Here is a 22,102-nt window from a genome sequence, read left to right as displayed (position 1 = left end):
GTCTTCAGAAAAGGGCCAGAGCCCATGCTGAGCCCGTAGCCCAGGCAGAGCAGGGCCAAGTGCAGTGATCTCCTCCACTATGCGATGATTAGGATGGAAGTACTCCCTATGCTGCTCTGCCTATATTTGGCTAGAGACGTTAGCTACAATTTCCATAAAGATTAAAGGCCTCTCCTGCATTTGTTCACATTCAGAACAAGCTCGGAATATGCCTCTGGGTAGAAGGCACTGCTGAAAACAGCACTTTGAATACGTACATTCCTGGAACAGCCTGACTCAAAAGGCTTATTAAAAGCCTCCACCAGATATATCAGGCTAATCAGAGTGCTAGCCTGTGTTGTTTGCTGCATTCAAAGTGGTAATCCTGTCAATAAGCTGTTCTTCGCACCTGCAGGTACCCCCATCCCTAGCGCAGGTGAATAGCAGAAGGTTTTTCACACTGGAAAATTATCTCAATTTACCCCTGCGGTCCGCTCTTCGGTGGCACATCTGGAGATGGTTTCAGACCAGCGTATTCTGTTGGTAAGGCAATTTGATATTCTGAGAATTAAGAGGCCAAAAGAATATAAAACTAGGCCAGAGTCTTTTCTTCAGAAAGTACAAAAAAAGAGTCTTGTCATTGCTCTTAAAACCTCCCGATTCTGGAGGTAGTCAGAAGCAGCATAATTCCAGGCACAGATTTTATCTACCTGCCTCATACTCAAGAAGGTGACATCTGGGTACCCTTCACTGCTGAAAGCATTGCACAGTGACAGCAAGGACATCCTTGTCCTGAACATATTTGGAGAGATTCTCCTCCCACATAGCTTCCCACATCAGTCTAATGGTCCTGAGTATCCCCTCTCTCACAGGTTGGCAATACTAGCAAGGTGAATTGTATGAAAAAGAGCCAGTGTGGAAGAGACAGAATGAGACTGAGAGAATAAAGGATCAATCCAGACCATGTGCTGTCCTGGACCAGCATAGATCTGTACCAGCTGTAAGTCTGGAACATAAGCCTCCCTGATGTATAAGGATTAACTTAAACCAAGCCCATGTCCCATCACTGTGATAGTACAGCACCGATTTACACCAGCCAAAGACCTGTTTCAAGTTCTTACTTGGAGTCTTTTGTGGTTTGGTCTTGGTTTGGAAAACAGTAATCAGCCGGCTCCCTGCATGACTGCTAGTCCTGAGCTGGCTCCCCCTATCACCAAGGCAGTCAGAAAACTCCTGTCTGACAATTCCTGTGGGGACTGAATCTTGCAGGTGCTTTGCTCAGCCACATTTTGGGAAGAAAGCAAACCAACCCCTGTCATCTGACTTTCAGAAGGCCTTCAAATATCCAAGGATGGTATTGGAGGTAGTCATCTGAACTGAGAATCTAGTATTAATTTTTCCACTAATGCTAATGTCCATCAGTATCACTGTCACAGGAACTGCCCTCTTTTCTGACACATCAGTTGACTGTGGACGTTGCAGGAGGATTGCCTCTGGCTCAAACTCTCTCTTGTGCCAAATGCAGCACCTTCCTCTATGGGAGCACATTGCTGTTTAGGTATGACGTTTTCCAAGCCCGCGGGAACTACTGACCTTTCTCCCATCTATCCTCATTCTTGTTTACGTTTGCTGGCCATCCACTGAACAAGTGACTGGCACTGACCTTCACAACAGATGTCAGGACAGATAACGTGGCCAAGGAGAAAAGACGGGGAAAATGTTGCTAGAGTTTTCCTTCCAACATCCAGGTGCTACTGTGACAGAGACATCAAAAATGCCAATAGATAGCTAGATGAGATGGATTTTCTGTAATCTCAGATTCATCATATTTTACCTGTTACTCACAATAGTAAGCAGTGAACTAACAAGAGGTCTGAATGCTGGAGGAGCATTCCTGTCTACAGAGAGTGCTGTAGCTCATACTAATTAGGTGGTGCACAGCTGGAGAGGTGTGCTCTGACCCAAGCAATCTGTAGGCACAGCTTTCAGCTTTTCTTATCTGCAAAGAGCCTATCACCACCAAAACAGCAGCACTCTATAAAAGCAATGAACAGAAACGTCAGTGGAAGTGAGGGTGGGTGGAAGGGGAGGTGAACTGTCCCCTGCCATCCCAAAAGGGCATGAGCTTGATTCTCAGAGGAAAGCAAAAGTGGCAATAATCTCTGGAGAGATGCTCTTCAGACACTTGGGAGAATCAAGCTCAGCGGAATCCAGCGTGGGAAATGTATTCTGCTTCTGATTGATAAATAGCCAGCTCCCACACCACCTGGGGAAGGAGGCCATTGTAAAGCAGTAGGCTGAAGCCTTCTTGAAAACCAGCTGCCTTGTCCGAAGAATAACAATTGTCTCCGTGTCTAGGACAGAGAGACCTACTTCTCTTTTTCCCTTAAACAAGCATTCGTTAGACCTGGGTTCTTCTATCTCAAAGCTCAACAGAGAAGTACAGACTAAACCTAACACCAGGCCCTCCTGTCCCACTGCAGAGCTTAGAGAGTTCTGAAACCACCCGCTGTGAAGTGCTTGGGCAAATACACTGAGGACTTTGCCTTGGTCTTGAACTCTCCTTCAGGCATTTGCGACAGCTGGAGACAGTGCCCATGGCTTGGTAGACTACCAGAGGAAGTTGTACATTCCTATCCTGTGGTCTCCTGCTGTGACCATTTGAGGGCTGCCTGAGTGCTTGCAAGAAGGGTAGCAGCTGGCACGTGGGAGATGCCTCCTCTCCATACTTGCATCAGGAAACACCAAGCACCACCCAGCAAGTTACGTGCCGCAGGCATGCCCGCAGCAGCCCCTGCACATGCTGCTTTGCTTGGACTCTGCCGCCTCAGACACAGACCACCTCAATTTGTCATTGTCACCCACAATCATTTTGTTCACTGACACTGAACAAGCTTAATGGAAAAATAAAGCTATGGCTTATTTAGCAAGACTTAAGGGGACCCTTCTAGTTATAAGTTTGGAAACAAAAGTTCCAGGTAAAACAAATATAAAACTCAACCTCAGCCTGTATGTAACAACTATAGCCCTTTCTGGTTGCTTAACCTCTCATACTCTGGAGTCCTGAGACAAACCACAGCCAGCAGTCCTGATGCTTTTCAGATCCCACTGCAAAACCCTACAGCTGTGGTCTTCTCAAGCCAATTTGCAGCACCAGTGAGCAGTGCTTTGCCTGGATCCTGCTTTTACTGCCTTTATTTTTTCCCCAAGGTGTCCCCATTCCCCTCTTTTTATTTCTTTTCTTCACCTCCTCCCCAAAAAGCAAGTATTGCTGGTGATCCTTTTTCTACTTCCATACTGGGGCTTACCAGCTTTATTCTAACGCGCCATTCTTGTTTTCCAACTTTTACTTCCGTCGCAACCTAAAAGATTTTGGCATTCACTTATACAATTTCCTGATTACTTCAATAATCTGAAGATTAGCTGAGTAACAGAATATAGTTACAACAGAGCACTGCCCTATTCTGAAAATGAAACTGTATAAAAAAACATTAGCTGTATAGCTGTTTTATGAGCTCATGATCTTTTGTAAGTCATTAGCTTTCTGTCTCATGTGATATATGAGGACATGTTAATAACGGACACAACTGAGCCAGGAACAAGTTCTTTTGGGCAAGCTACAAAAGCAAGTTTTCCCTTCCCAGCTTTGGCAAGGGCTCGGTGTGACATTCGGTCCAACTGGCTGCCCCAAGGCAGAAGTGATCAATTACTCCTACAGCTGCCAATGGCTGTGGAAGGCTGTGCTGGAAGTAAAGTCCCTCTCCTTTGTAGCTGGGTTTGTGAATATCTTCTTTTAGTGGGCTCCTGTTGCCTGTGGCCTGCCTGTTTCAGCCCTGAGTGAACTATAACGGCTTTTCTTCTTTACATGATATGGGCAAACATACAGACAAGCAGAGGCTGAATGAACAGACCACCATCTTTGACAGCATGCCTTTTCCTTCCCAGCCATTTTGCCTTGCTCATCTCATGTCCCAGTCCTCAGCAAGGATCAAGTAGACTCCTTACCAGGTGCTGTCACTTTGTAGTGTGACCATTTGTACTAGCACCCCACTCACGATACCTGTGCTCTGGTTCTTGCATCTTTGTGTACCTCCATTAATGTAGTAGTAAGTCTTAAAAGTGTCCATTGGAGCCGTTAGCAACTGACAGACACCAGAGAAGAATTCTTCAATAAGCAATTCCCCTCGCAAACCTTCCCATTTGCCTTTTCTCAGACTTGACAGTGCCTAAACATGACACCTAATTCAGACTTCCAGCATCCAGCTGGTCTCTTCTGCTGCAAGCAAAGAATTTCTTCTGCATCTTCATTCAGGATTTGCCTGCCCTAACTGACCAATGGGAGCCAACTGGAGGAGACAGGGTGTCTTCAGAAAGGGATTAATCTCATCATAAGCCTTATGTCACAGTTGTTCTCTGATGGTGCCTATACCTGTTCACTGGCCATAAACACTTATTTCTCGTGTTTCTATCCTGGGGCAGAACCACATATCCTCTCAAGAGCCAGTCCCAAGCCCTAGATATGCAAAAGCACTTTCCTCTTCCAGACAACTCACCTCATGCACCGTTCTCCAACCCAGCATTTGATTTCACAGGTATAACTCTCTGGCTTACAAAATTACAGGGTTCACTGGCCTCTGAGTGAAAATTGGAGAGCAAAGAAATCCTTCTTAGTTCTCAGGGAAATTATTTTGTTCCCAGCAGCAGGGGAGGCTTCCAGAGAACACGGTCACCTGGTCCTGTCTCCATAGGGTGATGCACATTACAGCAAAACCCTTCTAACAGTCACCGCAATGAGGCAATGGAAACCAAAGTCACTACCCTCAATATTGGGCCCGTTCAATAAAGAGCAGAGCACGTCAAGTCCCGCAGATTGTGGAGCAGTCTGAGCTCCTGCTAGCTTCTTTCAGAAGCTTCCCCAGCAGGGACGTGATTAGCAAACCCTCCCCTGATTGCCGGGTGACACAGGTCAGGAAATGTCACCCAGAAACTCCTACGTGAAGCTGAATAGCTTGTGACTGAATGAGGGCATATATTTGAGGCACACATCCAGTTGCAACTGAGAGATGGCAAGTGATGGCAAGTCTACCACATCCCACTTAACAAAGGTGGTCAGCAACCATTGAGACATTGTTTTGACAATTATCAGTATATGAAACATTAAATAAATCAGAACAATATCTTTACCTAAGAGGCTGGCGTCTTTGTGCCAGTGGGGGAATCAAGGCAAAGAGCAGTCAAATGGTTTGGCCAAATTCACCTAGCCAGCAGAAGCTGGAAGAAAAATTGCGTGTCTCAATTCCCAGGCCAATGCTCCTGGAGGACCTCAGACCAGTGTCTTTAAGCTCCTGGGATACCCAATAGGTCACCTTCCACACTTTCCTCTCGGCACATGCCTATAGTTCACCTGAATGAATAAGGTGTCCCCAATTATGTGGATTTCTTTCTTCTCAGCTGCTGTGTGCAGAGAACCCAATTATGCTTTGTAGCATGCGTGTTTTGTTGGAAATACACAATGTTCTAAGCTTAATACAAGCATTTTGGTATAAGCTGAATTTATACCTCACTGATTCTGAATTTTTAAAATGCCTAGAGAGAACAGCCACACTGTTCAGCAAAAACCTTAAAGACTCATCACCACTGATCCTTGCGTTCCTCTGCTCTATCTGATTGCCTTTTAAAGTCATTTATTATACTAATTTTAGGTTTACAAAATCCACTATTGTAAAGTGTGATGTTCTGCTGACTTCTAACATACTACTGGTACAACCACCTCTGAAGAGAGAGAGAGCAGGAAAGCGGCACTTACCTGGGTTACTTTTGGAGGTGCGCACAGGGGTGTAATGGTTTTTGGAAGCTGTCCTGACTGGGGTGTTTTCTTTGGGGGAGGTATCTATGGCCGAGATAGTCTCTCTTTCACAGTGTGCTATTGGGATTGGTCCCTGCTGCCTTAAGATGTCAGCCAGAGCCCTGGGAAGAGAGAAATAAGGAAAAAACGTATTTTCACACAGTAGCTAGAATGACATTCAGTATTTTCACTTCCACAGTCACTGTACGAATCCGGCAGTAGTTGGATTTCTACCATAAACAGGAAAAAGCAACAATAACAAAAAAAAAAAAAGGCTTAAAAGCTCAGTTTCTTTTTGTGTGTTTGCTGCATGTATTTACAGGCTTGCCTGGCTATTATTTAGTTTTTCATATGCTTCCACTAATTCACTTCACCCCAGGGTTATGTTATCTCTCCATCATTTTCCTTGCTGTCAGTGACAGTGCAGATGAACTGTTCTCCATAGCATGAAGCACTGCCTTCATAAAGACTCACCACTGAACACGCCAGAGCCCTAAGACTCAGGCACTGTGATCTTCTAAAGAATACACCAAAACTACCCTGCCCAAGCCAAACTTCTTTAAGATTGAATCAGATTAGGAGCCTGGTCCCCACACTCCTTAAATCCTTGTTTTTTGTGCAAGAAGCTCAATACACATCAGTGGTGGGAGTGGGTTTCTTAAAAGAGAACCAGCAGACCAGAAGAAAAGGATTAAACAATTTTCATGGGTTAATGTCAACACAGCCATTAGCCTACCTTTAGCTTTTTGTCCATTAGAGATTTCTTTAATGGTACTGAGGTCTCTCTGCTATTCCCCAAGAAAAAGAAATGTCATACAGTTCAGTTGCATCCAATGTTTTCCCCTTGGATGAACGGATACTCAAAGATTTTTTTCCTCTGTGAATATCATGGACACAGTGGAACAATTATAGCATGAAATGCACTGATTTTCTTAGTGCAGCCACAAGCCGTCTCTTGACCCATAGGAAAAGGAGGAAGGGGGTGGCTTGTGTGGATTATAAGGGACAGTGGCATTTTAAAGATGATAGAGTTTGAAAGGTTCTTCTCTCTTGGCAGAGGGAACATGCCTGATGTCACCTCGGGTACCAAGAAAGATGTAAGGAGGAGAAATTCCTTCATTGCGTATTGATGAGAATGATGCTGGTGTTGCTCATGTCTACTAGCATTCCTTAAATGCCATATTTCTGGTCTTTCATACGAGAAATAGTTTGGGACCTGCGTCTCTTCCATTTTCCAAATCATTTCCCCTACAGACTGCTATCTTTGTGCATAATGAATTGCAACACCAATGTGCTCTACAAAAGAAACTCTTGGAATATCTCAGAAGCTCCAGAAAAGGATTACATTAGTTCACAACCACCCTGTACAGAATAAGAATATTTTTAACCTTATTTGATTATTTATCGTTTGTAGAGAAAACAGGCATAGAGACTATAAACAATCATATGACATGTATATGTGCACACATACTGATACATATGGAGTAAAAGGGTTCTCGCAGGGACATGAAAGCACAGATTTTTTTTTTTTTTTTTTTTTGTGCTTAGGTAGGCTCAGAGAGAGGTGAAGGTGGCAGCAATAAGAGATAGATACTTAGCCCTGTCCCAGGTCAGGGCTCCTTTTGTTTGCTCCTATGGTTATTCCTCACTGAAGAAGAGGAACTGGTATTTGGTGTTCTCCAAAAGATGCTGAATTCCCATTGATTGACACAGATCTGTGGGTGCTCACCGTCTTTTACAATCATGCCTGAGGTATCTCAAACTGGTCACCAACTTACAAGACATGTTTGAATTTTTGGCCCCTTGCCCAAGGCTGTACAGAACATGAGTGGCAGAACAAAGACCTGAAGCTGCGGCCTGAGGAACCTGCCCTATGTGATACTGCACGGTTCCCTCCTGAGGCGAGGATTCATTCAACCACCAGCAATCCTGATGGCTTTTCTAGGCAAATACCTCCCCACTGCATTACAGATCTTGCTGATTGGGGAGGATGTGGGAAGCTAATGAGGTTTGTCTATTTGGCACAAGCATCCAGTACACCCCGTTGGAGACAACACATTTTCTAAAGACAGCAGGTTGGCAGAACTGAGCCCTTAGTACATATCTCCAAGATATATTAAGCATCAGATGACCATTTAATGGTATCTGCAGTACAGAAATGCTAAGAGTCATTTTTCAATCACAGAGATTGTATTAGGACCATTATTTACTAGCCCATAGTGGCTTGGGCTCAATTTGAACACTTGTAAAAGACACTCTTAGTGTCAAGAGTGCAATCACTCAGAGTACAGAGGAAGATGACAGCATGGATAACACTAAAACACTATATAGCACTTAATATAACAGAGCCAGCTGGGCAGGAAAGGTCAGGTCGGGGACCGGTGTACACTCAGAAGGGGCTGTGTGGGATGAGGTACACAGAGGCAGTACAAGAAACTCAAAGATGAGGAAGTGGAGCTGGAGGTACTGGTGGGATGGAAATGGAAGAGTACAAACTAGTTCTTCCCAGAGCTGAGTTTGTTTAACCTGACAAAGAGAGGCTAAGAGAGGACCTACATCCCACTAATGGGGAGCTGCAAAGGAGACAAAGCAAGGCTGTTCTTTGAGGTGTAAGGCAAAGAAGACAAAAGGCAATTAGCACATGTTGTAATAAGGGCAATTCCACTTGGTTATAAAAGAAAAATAGTCACAGTGGGATAGCAAAACACTGAAACAGAGACCTAGAGAGGCTGAGGCATTTCCATCCTTGGAGGTCCTCAAATTCAGCTGGATAAGGCCCTGAACAACCTCCTCTACCATTGAAGTTGGCCTTGCTTTAAGTAGATGGCAGGATGAGGGACCTCCAGAGGTCCCTTCCAACCTAAATTCTGCTACGATTCTGAGTCTAGGACCACCTTATGCTGCAGGTCACCTTGTTTCTTCTGATACTGTTGTCCTTTCTCCTACTATTATTACTCTCTGAACGGGGTTTGGTACAGTTCTAAGAACATAGCTTTCCTACCTCCTAGATGGACAGTTTACCTCCATTCACTAAAAATAATTGAGGCAATTAAAGTGAATACACTCTGGAACAATTGGAGCTGGTGAGAAGTGCCTCATCCTCTCAGTCATTATCTACCTGAGAGCCGAACCTTGAGCCTGCTGCCCTCCATGAGGACAAAACAATGTGTCCAGCATAATATTTCAGTTTTTGAACAGTTTCTCATAAAACTATGTTTGGTTGTTCCTTGTTTACAGCCAGGACCTGAACTCACTGATCCTTACCACACAAAAAAAATACAACTCAGATGATAAGAACAAATTTAATCCCTTCTTTGTTTTTCATCCTGAAGGAATAGTAATAAGAGCTCTGGGTTAGTTGTTGGTCACAACATAACAAGGAAGTGATTTCTAGTTGGATGCCAGCCACATGGAAGGGAGGAGAATGTTACTCTCAGATGAACTGAAGAAAACACAGGTGATACTCAGGAAAGCGATGTCTGCCGTGTCAGACTATACGTGGGATAAATTGAACATAACTATCAAAAGCAGACCTAGTTCATAAGTGTATGGGACTAAAATAATGTGGGTTCAGCAGTGTTGAAGGTGTAATCTTCTTATGCCCTAAACACACCAAACCGTGTCCTGAGTGCTCACTCTTTGTTCTCTTCTTTAATGTCTACAGAGAGAAAAAAGATTGTTCAGCGCCAGCAGAACAAAACATTATAGGTGGAGGAGAAAGTCAAACTTGGATCAAACTAGCTGGTTCCTTGCCAATTCAATCATATCACTGTGTGTGATCCAGTTTATTTCCATAAAGCACAGAGAGCCGAGTCCCACGCTGGTGGAAGGTCAGACACACTTAACTGAGGAAGGATTTGATCGGTATAAGTCTCTCGGGTTCAGCTGTCTAATTGTCCACTGCAAAAGCTTCAAGCAGGGTAACAGAGTCACTTGAAATATTTGGGTCTTGCATGTGCAGCCATTTGGGTACAATTAGTCCCACTGATGTCAACAGCATCCTAATCACCTGCACAAGGCTATGAGACACTTCAGAAATCTTTCTATGACGACACATCTCTTATCTCAGGAAAACAAACCTCACTCGCTGGAACGTGTTACCTGTGGCAGTGGATGGAGTAGCCAGAGTTGCGTTAACTGTACAATCATATCCTGAGATAATGATTTATAACAGCTTTTTCATTAACGTCATTTGTGTGAGAACACTAAAGCTTCTTTCCACGTAAACCCAGAATAGTCATACTGACATCAGGGATGTTGGTCCAGACCAGTGCTGGACTAGCAGCGTGGGAGAAAAACCTACTGATGCCTTGCATGGCAGGACATGCCAAGGCAGAGCAGGTCAGGTCCTGCTCTCAGGTATGTCAGCAGGGAAGGCTTTCATGCAACTCTGGACTGAGCGAGTACTTAGGGAAGAAACACAGTGGGATGAACACAGGGACCTTCATGCAAAGAAGCAGTTGTAGCCATTTTCAAAAGGGAAAAAAAAAAAAGGTTTTGTCGGAAATACAAATGGCCGAAAGGGATGGGTGTAAGCAGTAGGGTAGCAAGGCTGGGCATCAGCTGGGGGCCTGATGTTGAAAGATGAAATCAACAGACTTTGTTACAGAGGAAAGAGAGTGAAGACAAGGCAAGCTGGGAGAGGGGCAATGGCAGGGACTGACAGAAAACCAAAACAGAACAAGGAGAAAGTGAGCAGAGCAGTATAAAATGGAGGAAACAGACAGGAACAGACTGCAGTAAAGACCAGGCAGGGTGTGAGGTCCAGCAGATATGTGGAGGGTATTAATCTCTCAGTCCTAGCATGGAGATGTGGGAGGGGAGAGAGGAGCCCACATTATCTTTGTGTAATAGGGAAGTAAATCATCAGTAATGATTTTTTCAGGCTTGAGGGAGGTGATCCTTCCTCTCTACGTATCACTAGTGAGACACATCTGGAGTGCTGTGTCCAATGCTGGGATCCTCATGCACATCATGGAGTGGGTCCAAGGAAGAGTCACAAAAGTGCTTTAAGGGCTTAGAGCATCTCATATATGGGGGAGAGGCTGAGACAGCTGGGACTGTTCAGCCTAGAGAACAAAAAGCTCACGGGGATCTTATCAATGTGTAGCAATAACCGATGGGAGGGTGTAAAGCAGACAGAGCCAGGCCCTTCTCAGTGGTGTCCAGTGACAGGACAAGAGGCAATGGGCACAAATTGAAATACAGGAAATTCCACTTAAGCACAAGAAGAAACTCTTTTACACTCAGAGTGTTCAAACACTGAAACAGTGTCCCAGCAGGTCACAGAGTCTCCGTCCTTGGTGACATTCAAAACCCAACTGGCCACAGTCCTGGGCAACCTGCTCTAGCTGGCCCTGCTTGGAGTCTGGACTGGTTGGCCTCCAGAGGTGCCTCCAACCTCAGCAATTCTGTGATTCTGTAAAGAGTTTGTGTGGCCAACCCGATTGTCCCACTGGAGGGTCCAGCCCCAAGCACCATAAAGAAATGCGCTCAAAACACAGCAGAGAGAACCCCCACTAGGGAGCTGATCCCGATCCTTCTAGACCCAGACTAAAGCAATGACTCCAGTGGGGTTTCTTCAGGCTAGGCAATGTCATTGGCAGCAAACCCAGGCTGAGAGCTCCAGTCCATTTTTGTAAGTGGCTCTTCCTACAGTAACTTTCATACTCTGAAACACTCCCATCTTCCACAACCACTACCAGTGCCTGAGCTTCCTGACCTCAGCAATTCCAGCATGGTGATTTGCTTGTCTCCTGCACCCACGGGGAGAAATTTCTTGCTCTTAAGTGTTATGTGGACTGCAGGAGGAAGGATTTGCTTGATATCACTGAGAAAGCTTGAGGCAGGGCCCACAGTTTCCCTGTCTAGTGCCTCTTTCACTGGCCAAAGAAACTCCATCTGAATAAACACATCCCAGGTATCCCTGGCTGTTTGTCAGGTTTTTTCAGGACCTATCTGCAGAAATGCAGAACTCATGTCAGTGCCCCAGGGCTGGCAAGGACTTTATGGACCGTAATTGATGGGGATATCTCTAGTCCACACATGATCCTCTCCTCTTGGGCTGGAGAGAAAAAACACACAGATCCTGGGGAGACAGGGAGAACCAAAGAGCTGAAACAGAAAGGAATGTCTGGTTTAAGAAGTGAGTTTGTGACACATCGGCATTTGCCTCTGCAATGAGCTCTGAGACACATCGGATAGTGTGATATGAGGGAGTACGGTGCAGAAGTAATATTCGCCTGCAGAGGCTGAAGGGACCTTGTAGCCAGAGAGAATGTGAAGTTGCAGGGGCTGTGAAGGACCAGCTCACTTTAGCACACCCTGCCCACTCAGCAACCCAGCCAAGACCTGCTGTCTTAATTACCAATGAGGTAACAGCAGGCTGGAGGAACGCTGTCCTTCACCACAGTCTTTTTTGAAAGTAGTGTCCTGTTTTCCCAATATTCACAGATTTTTCAACGCTAATTGATAGTATGAGTGTCGGCACAGGTATCCCTTCTACTGAAGACAAAGGGAGCCTTGCTGGCAGCTCCAACAGGCCAGGATGTGGCCTGTGGGAAATAAGATTGGAGCAGAGAGGTCTGCAGGTGCTGGATAGGAAAAGGAGATGGGAAGAGCTGACTATGTCCAGTAGTGCAGGTTGTACACACACAAAACTTCACCCAATTGCCTTCTGAAAATCCCCTCTCCTGGACACCTCATGTACAGGGTGTTAGAAAACAGAATTGCCAATTCCAAGTCCCTGTGAATTTGGGAAAGAATGGAAAAAGAATGCCCAAATGGATCTGGCAGAGTACAATAAAAAGAGCAGTGTCTGGCTGAGCTAAAAGCCTGTTAAAAGCATAGCTGTGATGGAGTTTGTGGCAGAACTCCAATCGACTTCAGCACAGCCAGGATTTCACTACAAGTCTTTAAAAAAGGAGTGAGGTTAAAGACTCCCCTATGCTCTCTTACCAACCTGGAAAGAAAGAGGCAGTTAGGCTGAGAGAGGTGATTTATCCAGCCATGGAGCCAGCTCACCTGGAAGGGACTGGTCTCTCTAAGGGAGAGGGATTTCAGTCACTGGCAAGTCACGCAGAGCACGGCCGTGCATTATTCATGGTTTGGTTTGGCGTCTGTCCCTGGACCTGCTGTGCGCCTTGTGAAGTTTCAGACGCTGACCACACAGAGCCACGTGCTACCCTTGACCGAGCTGGGTCTGTGCTGTCCTATGAGACGGGCTCCCACACTGCAGTTTCTGCCAGCTGAGTGCTGCTTGCCCATGTTATTCCCCCGTGCTAGCTGTGAAACAGCAGACAGGCAAGTGTACACTGCCCTTCATCAGCTCTCGCCATCTCTGCTGCTTCCTTAGCATCACCCCCAGGGCACTTGTCTGGCCACACTCTCTGACAGTGCTCTGATCTTACTGCCAGAAGGATGGGGCTTTAATTGATTACACAAACACCACTGCAAACTGATACACGGAGGGAAACAAGGGGATGCTGCTGCCAGCGAACCCCTCTGGGAGGCAGACTCTTTTGTGTGGAAGCGACTCTGCCAAAGCAGATCTTGTTTCTGAAAGTGCAGGGGCACAGCAGTGTACTAGAGATGCACCAGTCCCGGGTCAGCAAAAAAGATAATTGGTCTCTGCCAGAAACAAAAGCAGCTGGTGCTTCAGGGCAGGGTTTCTGGGGAGGAACACTGGAAATGGTTTTTCATGGTAACCTGAGTGGGTGTGTGGTGGAGGCCTGTGTATATATATGTGTGTGTGTGTGTGTGTGAACAATAACAGGTGAATGCACCCATGGAGTTAAGAAGGGAAAAAGACTAAGCATTAGGACACCCTTCCAAGAGCGAAGCATTTGTGCACCTGCACCCAGCATAAGTGAGGAAATATTCTTTCTTAAAAATAAATACTGCAAGGAAAAGTCAGATGACTTCTGAAAAATCTTCATGCCAAATACAAGAATTATTTGTGAAGCTCTTGGAATTTAGTCCGGCTTTAATGATAAATTTCACTGAAAGCTTAATTGCAGATGTACTAAGGACCATCTCGTTACCCCAGCTTATGACAGCAGAATGAGGCTGGCAGTTTTCCTGACTCACTTTTCTTGGTGAACTCAAAACTAACACATAGGTGACATAATTACGTTATAGATGCACACCCATTGTATGAATGCATGTATGTGGAAAATACATTCCGGCTGAAACAGAAGTAGTATAGGAGTTACACTGATAAATCAACAAGAAAACAAATGTCGCTGTGAGCTCATCATCTCTCCTGTCTTTATAACGTGAGGTGGAATCAGCAATTGGAAGGTAAAGCTCTTGTCTTTGGGACAGGTTCTTCAGGCTATGTATCAAGAGTAGTAAATACCAGCAGTGCTTAGACTGCACATCTTGCATAAGTACTTTACACATCTAACACTAATATACAAATTGAATAAGTCTCCTATTACTGCTGTGTTGTGGGCAAGGAATCTACTACAATCGCTAAACTCACAACGAGTAATACTAGTTCCTTTGATTAGTGATACAGCAGGTCCAAAGAGAAAGGAACTGTTACATAAAGATTTTGTAATTAAAAAGTTAAAATAAATCTTTCCAACTGACGTTTCTTCACAGAGAGCTGTTACACTGAGCAGAAAATGGCCAGGGCAGCAAAGGTCAAGATCTACCTCTAAACCACTATTAGGTTATTTAGGGACAGCGAGTGACATGAAGAAGTTGGTGCCTCCAGGAGTCATGTTCCCCAGCATCACGGAGGGTGCAGCGCTCACTGCAAGCCAGAGAGCAGGCTGCCACCTGCTGTACTGTCGGGAGTGTTCCTCAAAGCATCCACCTTCCCTCGCTGGCTCCGGCCCCGTTATCAACCCGGCTACATCACCCTTTGCTTGAGAGAGCAAAAGGGAGACTCTGGAAAAGAGGCGCACCCAGAAAAGAAAGGACGGGTGCTGGGAAGAACTGGAAGCAGTGTTATTGTACCGAAAAGGAACTCAGCGCTGGTCTTGATCATAGAAAGAAGATAAAATAAAAATAGCAGGTCTTGCTAGGAATTTGACAGGCATGAAAGTCTGCAGGAATTATGCTAAGAGCTCAGCTGGTACAGTTTTTGTCTGTTATTGTTTGTGCTTGGGTATCTGCATGCACAAAGCCAGTAACAGCACTTGGTGGATATGCAGCGCTTTGAAAAACACGAGTGCGCACAGAAGGGGTTTCATGCACAAGGTAACTATTTCGCACCAAATCCTATACTGTAAGCACAATTAAGGGACTTTAAACTTATTGAAGAAAACTGTACTTTCTCTGAAGAGCCCTATCATTGCAACAAAGGAGGTTGGGGCAAAAGCTGAACTACAGCAAAATATTTATTGTGAAAGAAATCCAGGTTTATCTGTCTGGGTAATGAGACATTTGAGACCTCCATGCAATACAGCGCACACAGATCTAAGGAAATACAGATTGCCCATGTGAGTAGGGGCAAAGGCAAGCAAAAAAACACCATGATCTCATTTTTCTGAGAAGGTTCTGATCTTCTTATGTGAAACAGAAGTTTTAAAAGGCATCTGATCTCCAAAGACACACAGATCAACTGTTAGATAAGGATATAAGAGATTACAAAACTAAAAGAAATAGAAGTTCAGAGTTAGACTGGATTCCCTTGACACCTTATGATGGAGGGTTACTAATAGAAAAAGTTAATTAGAAAGCAGAAAAATATCAAATAAATGGGAGTTAGAGACACTGAAATGATTTGGTGACAGCAGCATGGTTTCTGAGAGTAGCCTCTCTTCCTGGGAGAAGTTCAAAAAGAAAGGAGAAGAGTCAGAAGCAGCCAGTGGAAGTCTGTAGCCAGGCAGCCTCTGTGCTGTTACCAAAGCCAGTCTCTTTATAAAATACATTCAGAGAGGAAAGCATGGCAAAAAAAACAGTCACCAAACTGTGCAAATTGTGTCCAGAGCTTCAGACCGAAGCTTCCCCAGTACATGTAAGTGAAGCAAAAGGAAAAATATTTTGTACAGGTACATGCATACATCCTTGCCTTGATTTGGCTAGCTGGGAATGGGCAATTCATCAATTCAAACAGGACAAGATTCAGGTGGTCTCCCTGCACGGGAGTTACCCCAACTACACTAAAGTGCGGTATTGGTTTGAAACAGAAGAACTAGTCATGAGTAACTTCTCTGAGGCTACAAGATTGTGCTTTTTTCTGGCTTACCTTAGTCAAGTCTGACACATGCTTGTGGACCTATATTCTGTGCACTATGGGAGGGACAGGACGCTTTAGAGAAGAGACTGAGAAGAAACCATCAGGAATAAACAATACAAAGCAGGGCAAAGAGCAGATGAAAGGCACATGAGTGAGTCAGATGAATGAGAGAGAGTGGAGTAAAAAAAAGCAGAGCATAAAAACAAATCAGTGGAAAAAGAAAGAAAGCAGTGACAGCATCCAAAAAAGAAAATCTTCTGTATAGTCCCTATGGCCAGGTGTGTGTTCATAGCACTCTCTCCCTGCCCTGGGGAGGTATGAAGTTTGATTGTTTGGCTCAAGCAACACACACTGGCAGAGAGCAGAACTGAATGAGCCAGCTGTGATCACAATTTGAAAAACTAAGTCTAGCGATAGGTAGGTTTCACAAGCTCCACTGTTAGCACAGAGGGCTGAAACTAGCTACCCTCCCACAACCTCCCTAGCACCCACAGGACCCAAGAGCTGTGGTGAGATGCAGCCTGCAGGAAGAGAAAACCTCCTGTATTTTAAGTTAGCATCATGCAAAACGGTGCATGCAGCCTTCCCGGATCTGTGGACAAACAGATCCGTTGCCTCTGATTCCCGTTGAAATTCAGAGCCGTAGAGTAAAAATGGCAAGAAATTGATCAATTTAACTGTGGCCTCCACACAGGAAAAGGATGTTCATTTATAAAAACAGTCACCGTTATTATTCACAGAGCAGAGGATGCAAAGGCAGAGACAAAAGAAAAGAGTAGCACAAATATCTTTCCTCTTTGTAGCAACAAAGATGCCCTAGGAGTAGGGTAACATGAAGCACTCTGAGCAGAAGGTGCTTGTTTCCCTTCTCCCTTTCAAAGCCAAAACACTCATCGGACACACTCCATGCAAGGACAGATACAGAAGATGGTCTTTTAGCAGGATGCAGGGCTAGTTTGCCGGGAAAAATCCCAGCGCTGTTTGTCAGCAGCTACATGAGAACAGCTGGGCTTCCACCACTGCCCCAGGGCCATCACTGCCACTGTCTCCCTCTGGCTTGCAAGTGAGGACTTTGGCTGCCCATGCGGCAAGCAATTGGTAACATTTCAAACCCTAGATGCAAATTATAAACCGTTTCCAATTTGTGCATTCCTAGCTCAGCAAAGAGTGTGACGGTTACTGTTGCTGAGGGCTAAACAGAGGTCGCAGAGCGATACTACTAGCAGTGAATTATTTATGTACTGTAGCGTGAGGATTTAGGGTCATGGCCACAGGAGAAGAATATTCTGGGTCACCCCTCCTTGCTACAGAAAAACATACCCAGCTTTGAAAACAAACAGCTGATACTCCTTGTTCACTGTGAAAGATTCCCTAACTCATTCTAATACTGAAAGTAAGGCGAGTACTCTGCCCACTTAAGAAATGCTTGAGCAAAAAAACCCTGACAAACTGATGAAAACAAACCATCCTCACAAATGCAGTCAGAGAGCAATAGCAGGCAAAATGTTGCTGGGTATAGCTCTCAGAAATCAGCCCCAGTTTCTATCTGGAGCCCAGCATGCATTAGTTCTGGCTGTGTAACTTCAAAGCAAGATCCAGACAAGAGGTAGTCATATATGGTCAGGCTGAAACATCTTATAATCATTAAAAAATCAGCTAAGTATAAAGCATTACAAGTGTTTCTGTAAAATATGAATATTTTAGCTCCTGTTTTTCAAAGCACTTCCACTTACTGCTCTTGGAAATGAACTTAAGTATCAGTTACTGGCACTGCTCAGCCCAGAATCACAGCAGTGCCTCTGCTTTAAAGGTGTGTGGTAGTGCCTGAAAACAAGACCGAATTTTCACTTCTGAAATGCACATGCATATCTCAGTGCACAGACAGCCTTTCATTTCACGTAAGAGTGACAGCTCTCCTGTGAATTTGTAAACCCTCCTTTCTATCAAAAGACATAAAATGAGCCCTGTCTCCATCAAAATGTTCTTTCTAACTGAGTTAATAAGGATTTTCTGTAAATGCTGGATGAGAACTTAGCAGAGAAATAACTTCTACACACAGTATTTTTAACCAACCATTTACAATGAAATGAAATTTAAAGCATGATCTTGCTTACGGTGAAGTGCAGGGAAGTCTTGCTTAATCTTCCCTGGGTGTGGGATACTGCTCACGATGGGCTGTTTCTAGCCCACTGTAATAATTTCTGTTTATACTGTTATTCTCCTCATCGCAGAGGTTTTGGTGGGATGCACACTGAGATTTAATGCACTTGTCATCACTACAGTGAATTATTCTGGATGTTACACTTAATTTCAATTGACACAACCTCAAACATAGAAATATCTGACTACATTCTGGTTTTCTCCTTTCCTGTTACTCAGCAGCAGTTCTCAGAGACAAAGAAAGACAAACAATTCCACTCCTCATATTTACATTCTGCTAGAGCGCTGAAAGCATTTTGCCTCAGACCAATGCAGACCCTGTCTGCTGGAGATGCACTTCATAATATTTAAACCATCGTGCAATGTTGATCAAGTTCAGGTAACACAGCTCTGAAAGGTATAATCTTTTACCAGCTACCATATTATAGAAGTCAATCAACTCCTTAAAATGCTCTGAAAGTCAAGCTTTCCAAGCACTCAATCTGCCATTCATACTTCTACACACAGGTGAATCATTTTACCAGAACTTATCTAAATAAAGAAAAGCAAGCATCAAAGAAATGAAAACATCAGGAATAATTCAGACAAGTCTGGCATCACTGTCTCTGATTTCAAAGGGTGTAGGATCCAACGCTGTAGCACACTGGAGCTAGAGCAAAAGTAACATATGGGCATCCGAGCCAGATTTCCAAATTTAGTGTGAAGATAAGGCCCAGACAAAGTTGCCTTGAAGCCAAAAGAGCTGGGCAGTTGGGGAACTAGCCCCTAGTTAAGAAAATACTTTAAAAAGCCTATTTTCTGACTAAGCTACTTTCAGGACCCTTTACTATACAGACACAAGTGACCTAAAAGATATTGCAATGTTTTTAACACTGTGAAGTTATTTTCTTGCAAAGGCAGAGACCAGGGGCAGGTGGGTTTTGTGATGGAATACATGGGCCAGACCCTCAGCAGGTGTAAACCAGCATTACTTTTTGGTCTCATTGAAGACACAGTAATTCACAGCAGCCAGCACCCCTGTGTGTGTAGTCTTATAAAGGGAGGAGTCTAAGTAAAACGCATCTTCCCAAATACATAAAAACTGCATCGTTCATCTCTTTTTCTTTGTAAAAAGCTAAAATTTCTTCCCTCAGACTCTGTTGACTGTGACTGAAGTTCAGCCTTAAAGATATGGTCAATGATTTAATTGTTTTGATTAAAATTTCTTAATTAAAATAATTTTATGAAGCATTACCTGCTAGAGATAAGGGCTTTCCCCACTCATGCTCACAACTGTTCTTATAAAGAAGCTCCTCACCAATTTTATGTTCAAACATAGGAACCTCTTGGATTCATAGCACACAAGATGTACACATCATTTGGAGGGACTTTTTCACCAAAAAATAAATATGAACTGAGAGAGTACATGCATTTGTCCAAAAGGAGAATTGTTACGGAAGCCTGAGCTTTGGCTTTTAAACAGGATTTTCTCTGACACGTCAAGAGTGTTCTCTCTTATTAAAGCTGTTAAAACAGCAATGTGTAAAACCACCAAGAAAAGGATATCAAACTGCTTCCCTAGCGGCCAGCCAGAAGGGACAGACTGCTAGCTTGAGCTATCTGGATTTAGAGGGGAAAAGAAATAAAAGAAGAAAGAAACAGAACGCTCCCTGGTACCACTGCTTTCCCGAATACCCCTTGCGACCACAAGGCAAAGGCACCGCCGGGAGGACGCAGAGCAATTTCCTTCACACTTTTTAAACTTCTCCCTGGCCGGGCCAGGCAGGGCGGGACCCGGGGGGGGGACCAGAGCCCCTCTGGGGCCCCTGGGGTGGATGGGGGGGTGCCGGGGGGGGCAGGAGGGGAGGAGGCGGCTCTGCGCGGAGGGGCGGGAGGAGCGCTGCGCTGCGCGGGGCAGCGCGGGGCAGCGCGGAGCTGTCCGCGGCGCCGGTGCTGAAAGCGGGGCCGCGACCCACCCCACGGGGCCGCGCCGCGGAGGGGCCCCGCGGAGGGGAAGGGGAGAGGTCCCACGGTGCTGCCCCGAGGATGGGAGGGCTGAGCGGGGCACCAGGACGGGGCCCTAGATGGGTCGTGGGAGGGGGTCGGGAGGGATGGTCCAAGGGGTGGGGTTGTCCCTGGACAGACCGCGCAAGGGGGGAACCCTTGGATAGACGGTGGAAAGGGAAAATCCTTTGACGGGTGGTGCAAAGAGGGAACTCTTGGACGGCCCTCGCAAAGGAGAAAACCCTTGGATGAGTGGTTCAAGGGGGGACCCATTGAAGCAATAGCGCAATGGAAGATCATTTGCACAGGTGGCACAAAAGGGGAGCCCTTAGACAGCCATCGCAAAGGGGAAATCCTTGGAAGGGTGGTGCAAGGGGGAAACTCATGGTCAGCCAGTGCAAAGGATAAAGACTTGAATAGGTAGTTCACGAGGGGACTCCTTGGACAGGTGGTGCAGTGGGGGAACCCTCAGACAGTGGTGCAAAAGGGGAACCCTTGGACAGCCAGTTCAAAGGCGGAATTCTTGGATGGGTCATGCAACGGGGAAACCCTTGGACAGGCTGCACAAATGGGAAGCCCTTGGATGGGTGGTGCAACGGGGAAACCCTTGGACAGATGGTGCAAAGGGGAAACACTTGGAGAGGCAGTGCAAAGGAGGAAGCTTTGGCGAGGAGGGTGTCCCTAGACAGAAGGGGTGCTGGAAGCAGGGAGAGGATCGCACCTGTGTATGTTCATCTCCCGGGGCGGGCGCCGCGCCTTGTCATAGGCCACCTTGGCGAAGACGCCGGCGATGAGCACGAAGGCGATGGCCCCACACGAGATGTAGACGGTGGCGTTGGTGCTGTCCTTGTCCGGGTCGTACTTGTTGGCGTCCCCGTCGGCGCCGTTGCTGCCGTCGGCGGGCAGCGCGCCACTGGCGGTGGTGGGGTGGGCCCACTCGGGGCTCTTGTAGTTGCGGCACAGGCTCTGGTTGAGCTTCTCGGCGCGCTTGTTGCAGCAGAAGCGGTAGAAGCAGGTGCCGCAGCAGTAGCGGAAGCCCGTAAGGCTGTTGTTGCACTCGAACTCCTTGTCCCACTGCCCGCTCACGTCGTAGTACCCCCAGCAGGTCTCGTGCGCCGGGGCCGAGCCCCCGCCGCCGCCCCCGCCGCCGGGGGGCGTCCTGCCGCCGCCCGCGCCCTTGCCGCGCCCGGGCAGCGCCGTGGGGGCGGCAGCCCCCGGGCCCGCCAGCGTCTGGTTGAGGAGCTCCTTGCCCGGCTTGGGGGTCCGCCGCGGCGCCGCCGCCCCCTGGGTCCGGTTGCCCTTGGCGCGGGGGGGCCCGGCCGCCTGCGCGGCCAGCAGCAGGGCCAGGAGCTGCAGGGAGAGCAGGAGCAGCGGCAGCAGCAGGTGCCGCGGCCCCATGGCGGGGCGAGGCGGGGGCCGCGGGGCGCGGCGGGGCGCGGCGCGGGGGGGGGGCGGCGGGCGGCGGCGCGGGGCTCAGCGGCCGCGGCGCTGCCCCATGGGGGGGGGCGCGGGGGGTCCCGCTGCTGCCGCGCGGCTCTTCAGCGGCGGCTGCCCGGCGCCGGGCGCTTCATGCCGGCGCGCAGCGAGCGGCGGAGCCCGGCGGAGCGGGGCTCGAGGCGGCGGGGTCCCGTGCCGGCCGGTGCTCCTCCGGCGAGGGGCTGCGAGAGACGGGGAGAGGGTCAGAGCGCGCCGCGCCCCGGGCACCCCGGCCCGCCCCCGCCCGCCCGCCCGCCCCCCGCCCACGGCCTTACCATGCCGGAGCGGGACTGCAGCGGGGCCGCGGCGCCGCGGAGCAGGCGGGCTGCCCGCGCTCCTCGCGGAGGCGGGGGCGGAGCGGCGCGGAGCCGGGCGCGGAGCAGGGGCGGGCGCCGAGCCGCGCCGCGCCGCGCCGGGCGCTCCGGATTAGGCCCGCCCACCGCTGCCGGGCCCGCTCCTTACATCAC

The 22,102-nt window shown here is 47.1% G+C and overlaps 1 protein-coding gene across 1 annotated transcript in view; it reads right to left on the bottom strand.

Annotated features, from left to right (window-relative positions):
* The window catches only part of SHISA6 (shisa family member 6), a 269,442-nt gene extending 247,885 nt beyond the window's left edge, over positions 1–21,557 (bottom strand). Inside the window, exons 1-2 of the mRNA XM_076353805.1 lie at positions 20,881–21,557; positions 5,786–5,946 (exon numbers count right to left, since the gene is read on the bottom strand). Coding sequence (XP_076209920.1) covers positions 5,786–5,946; positions 20,881–21,557 — 838 coding nt within the window. The remainder of the gene's footprint in view (positions 1–5,785; positions 5,947–20,880) is intronic.
* Positions 21,558–22,102: the final 545 nt, after the last annotated feature.

This window comes from Aptenodytes patagonicus, chromosome 16 (assembly GCF_965638725.1).
Source record: "Aptenodytes patagonicus chromosome 16, bAptPat1.pri.cur, whole genome shotgun sequence".
Lineage (NCBI taxonomy): Eukaryota > Metazoa > Chordata > Aves > Sphenisciformes > Spheniscidae > Aptenodytes > Aptenodytes patagonicus.
This window is presented reverse-complemented; position numbering and strand designations above follow the sequence as displayed.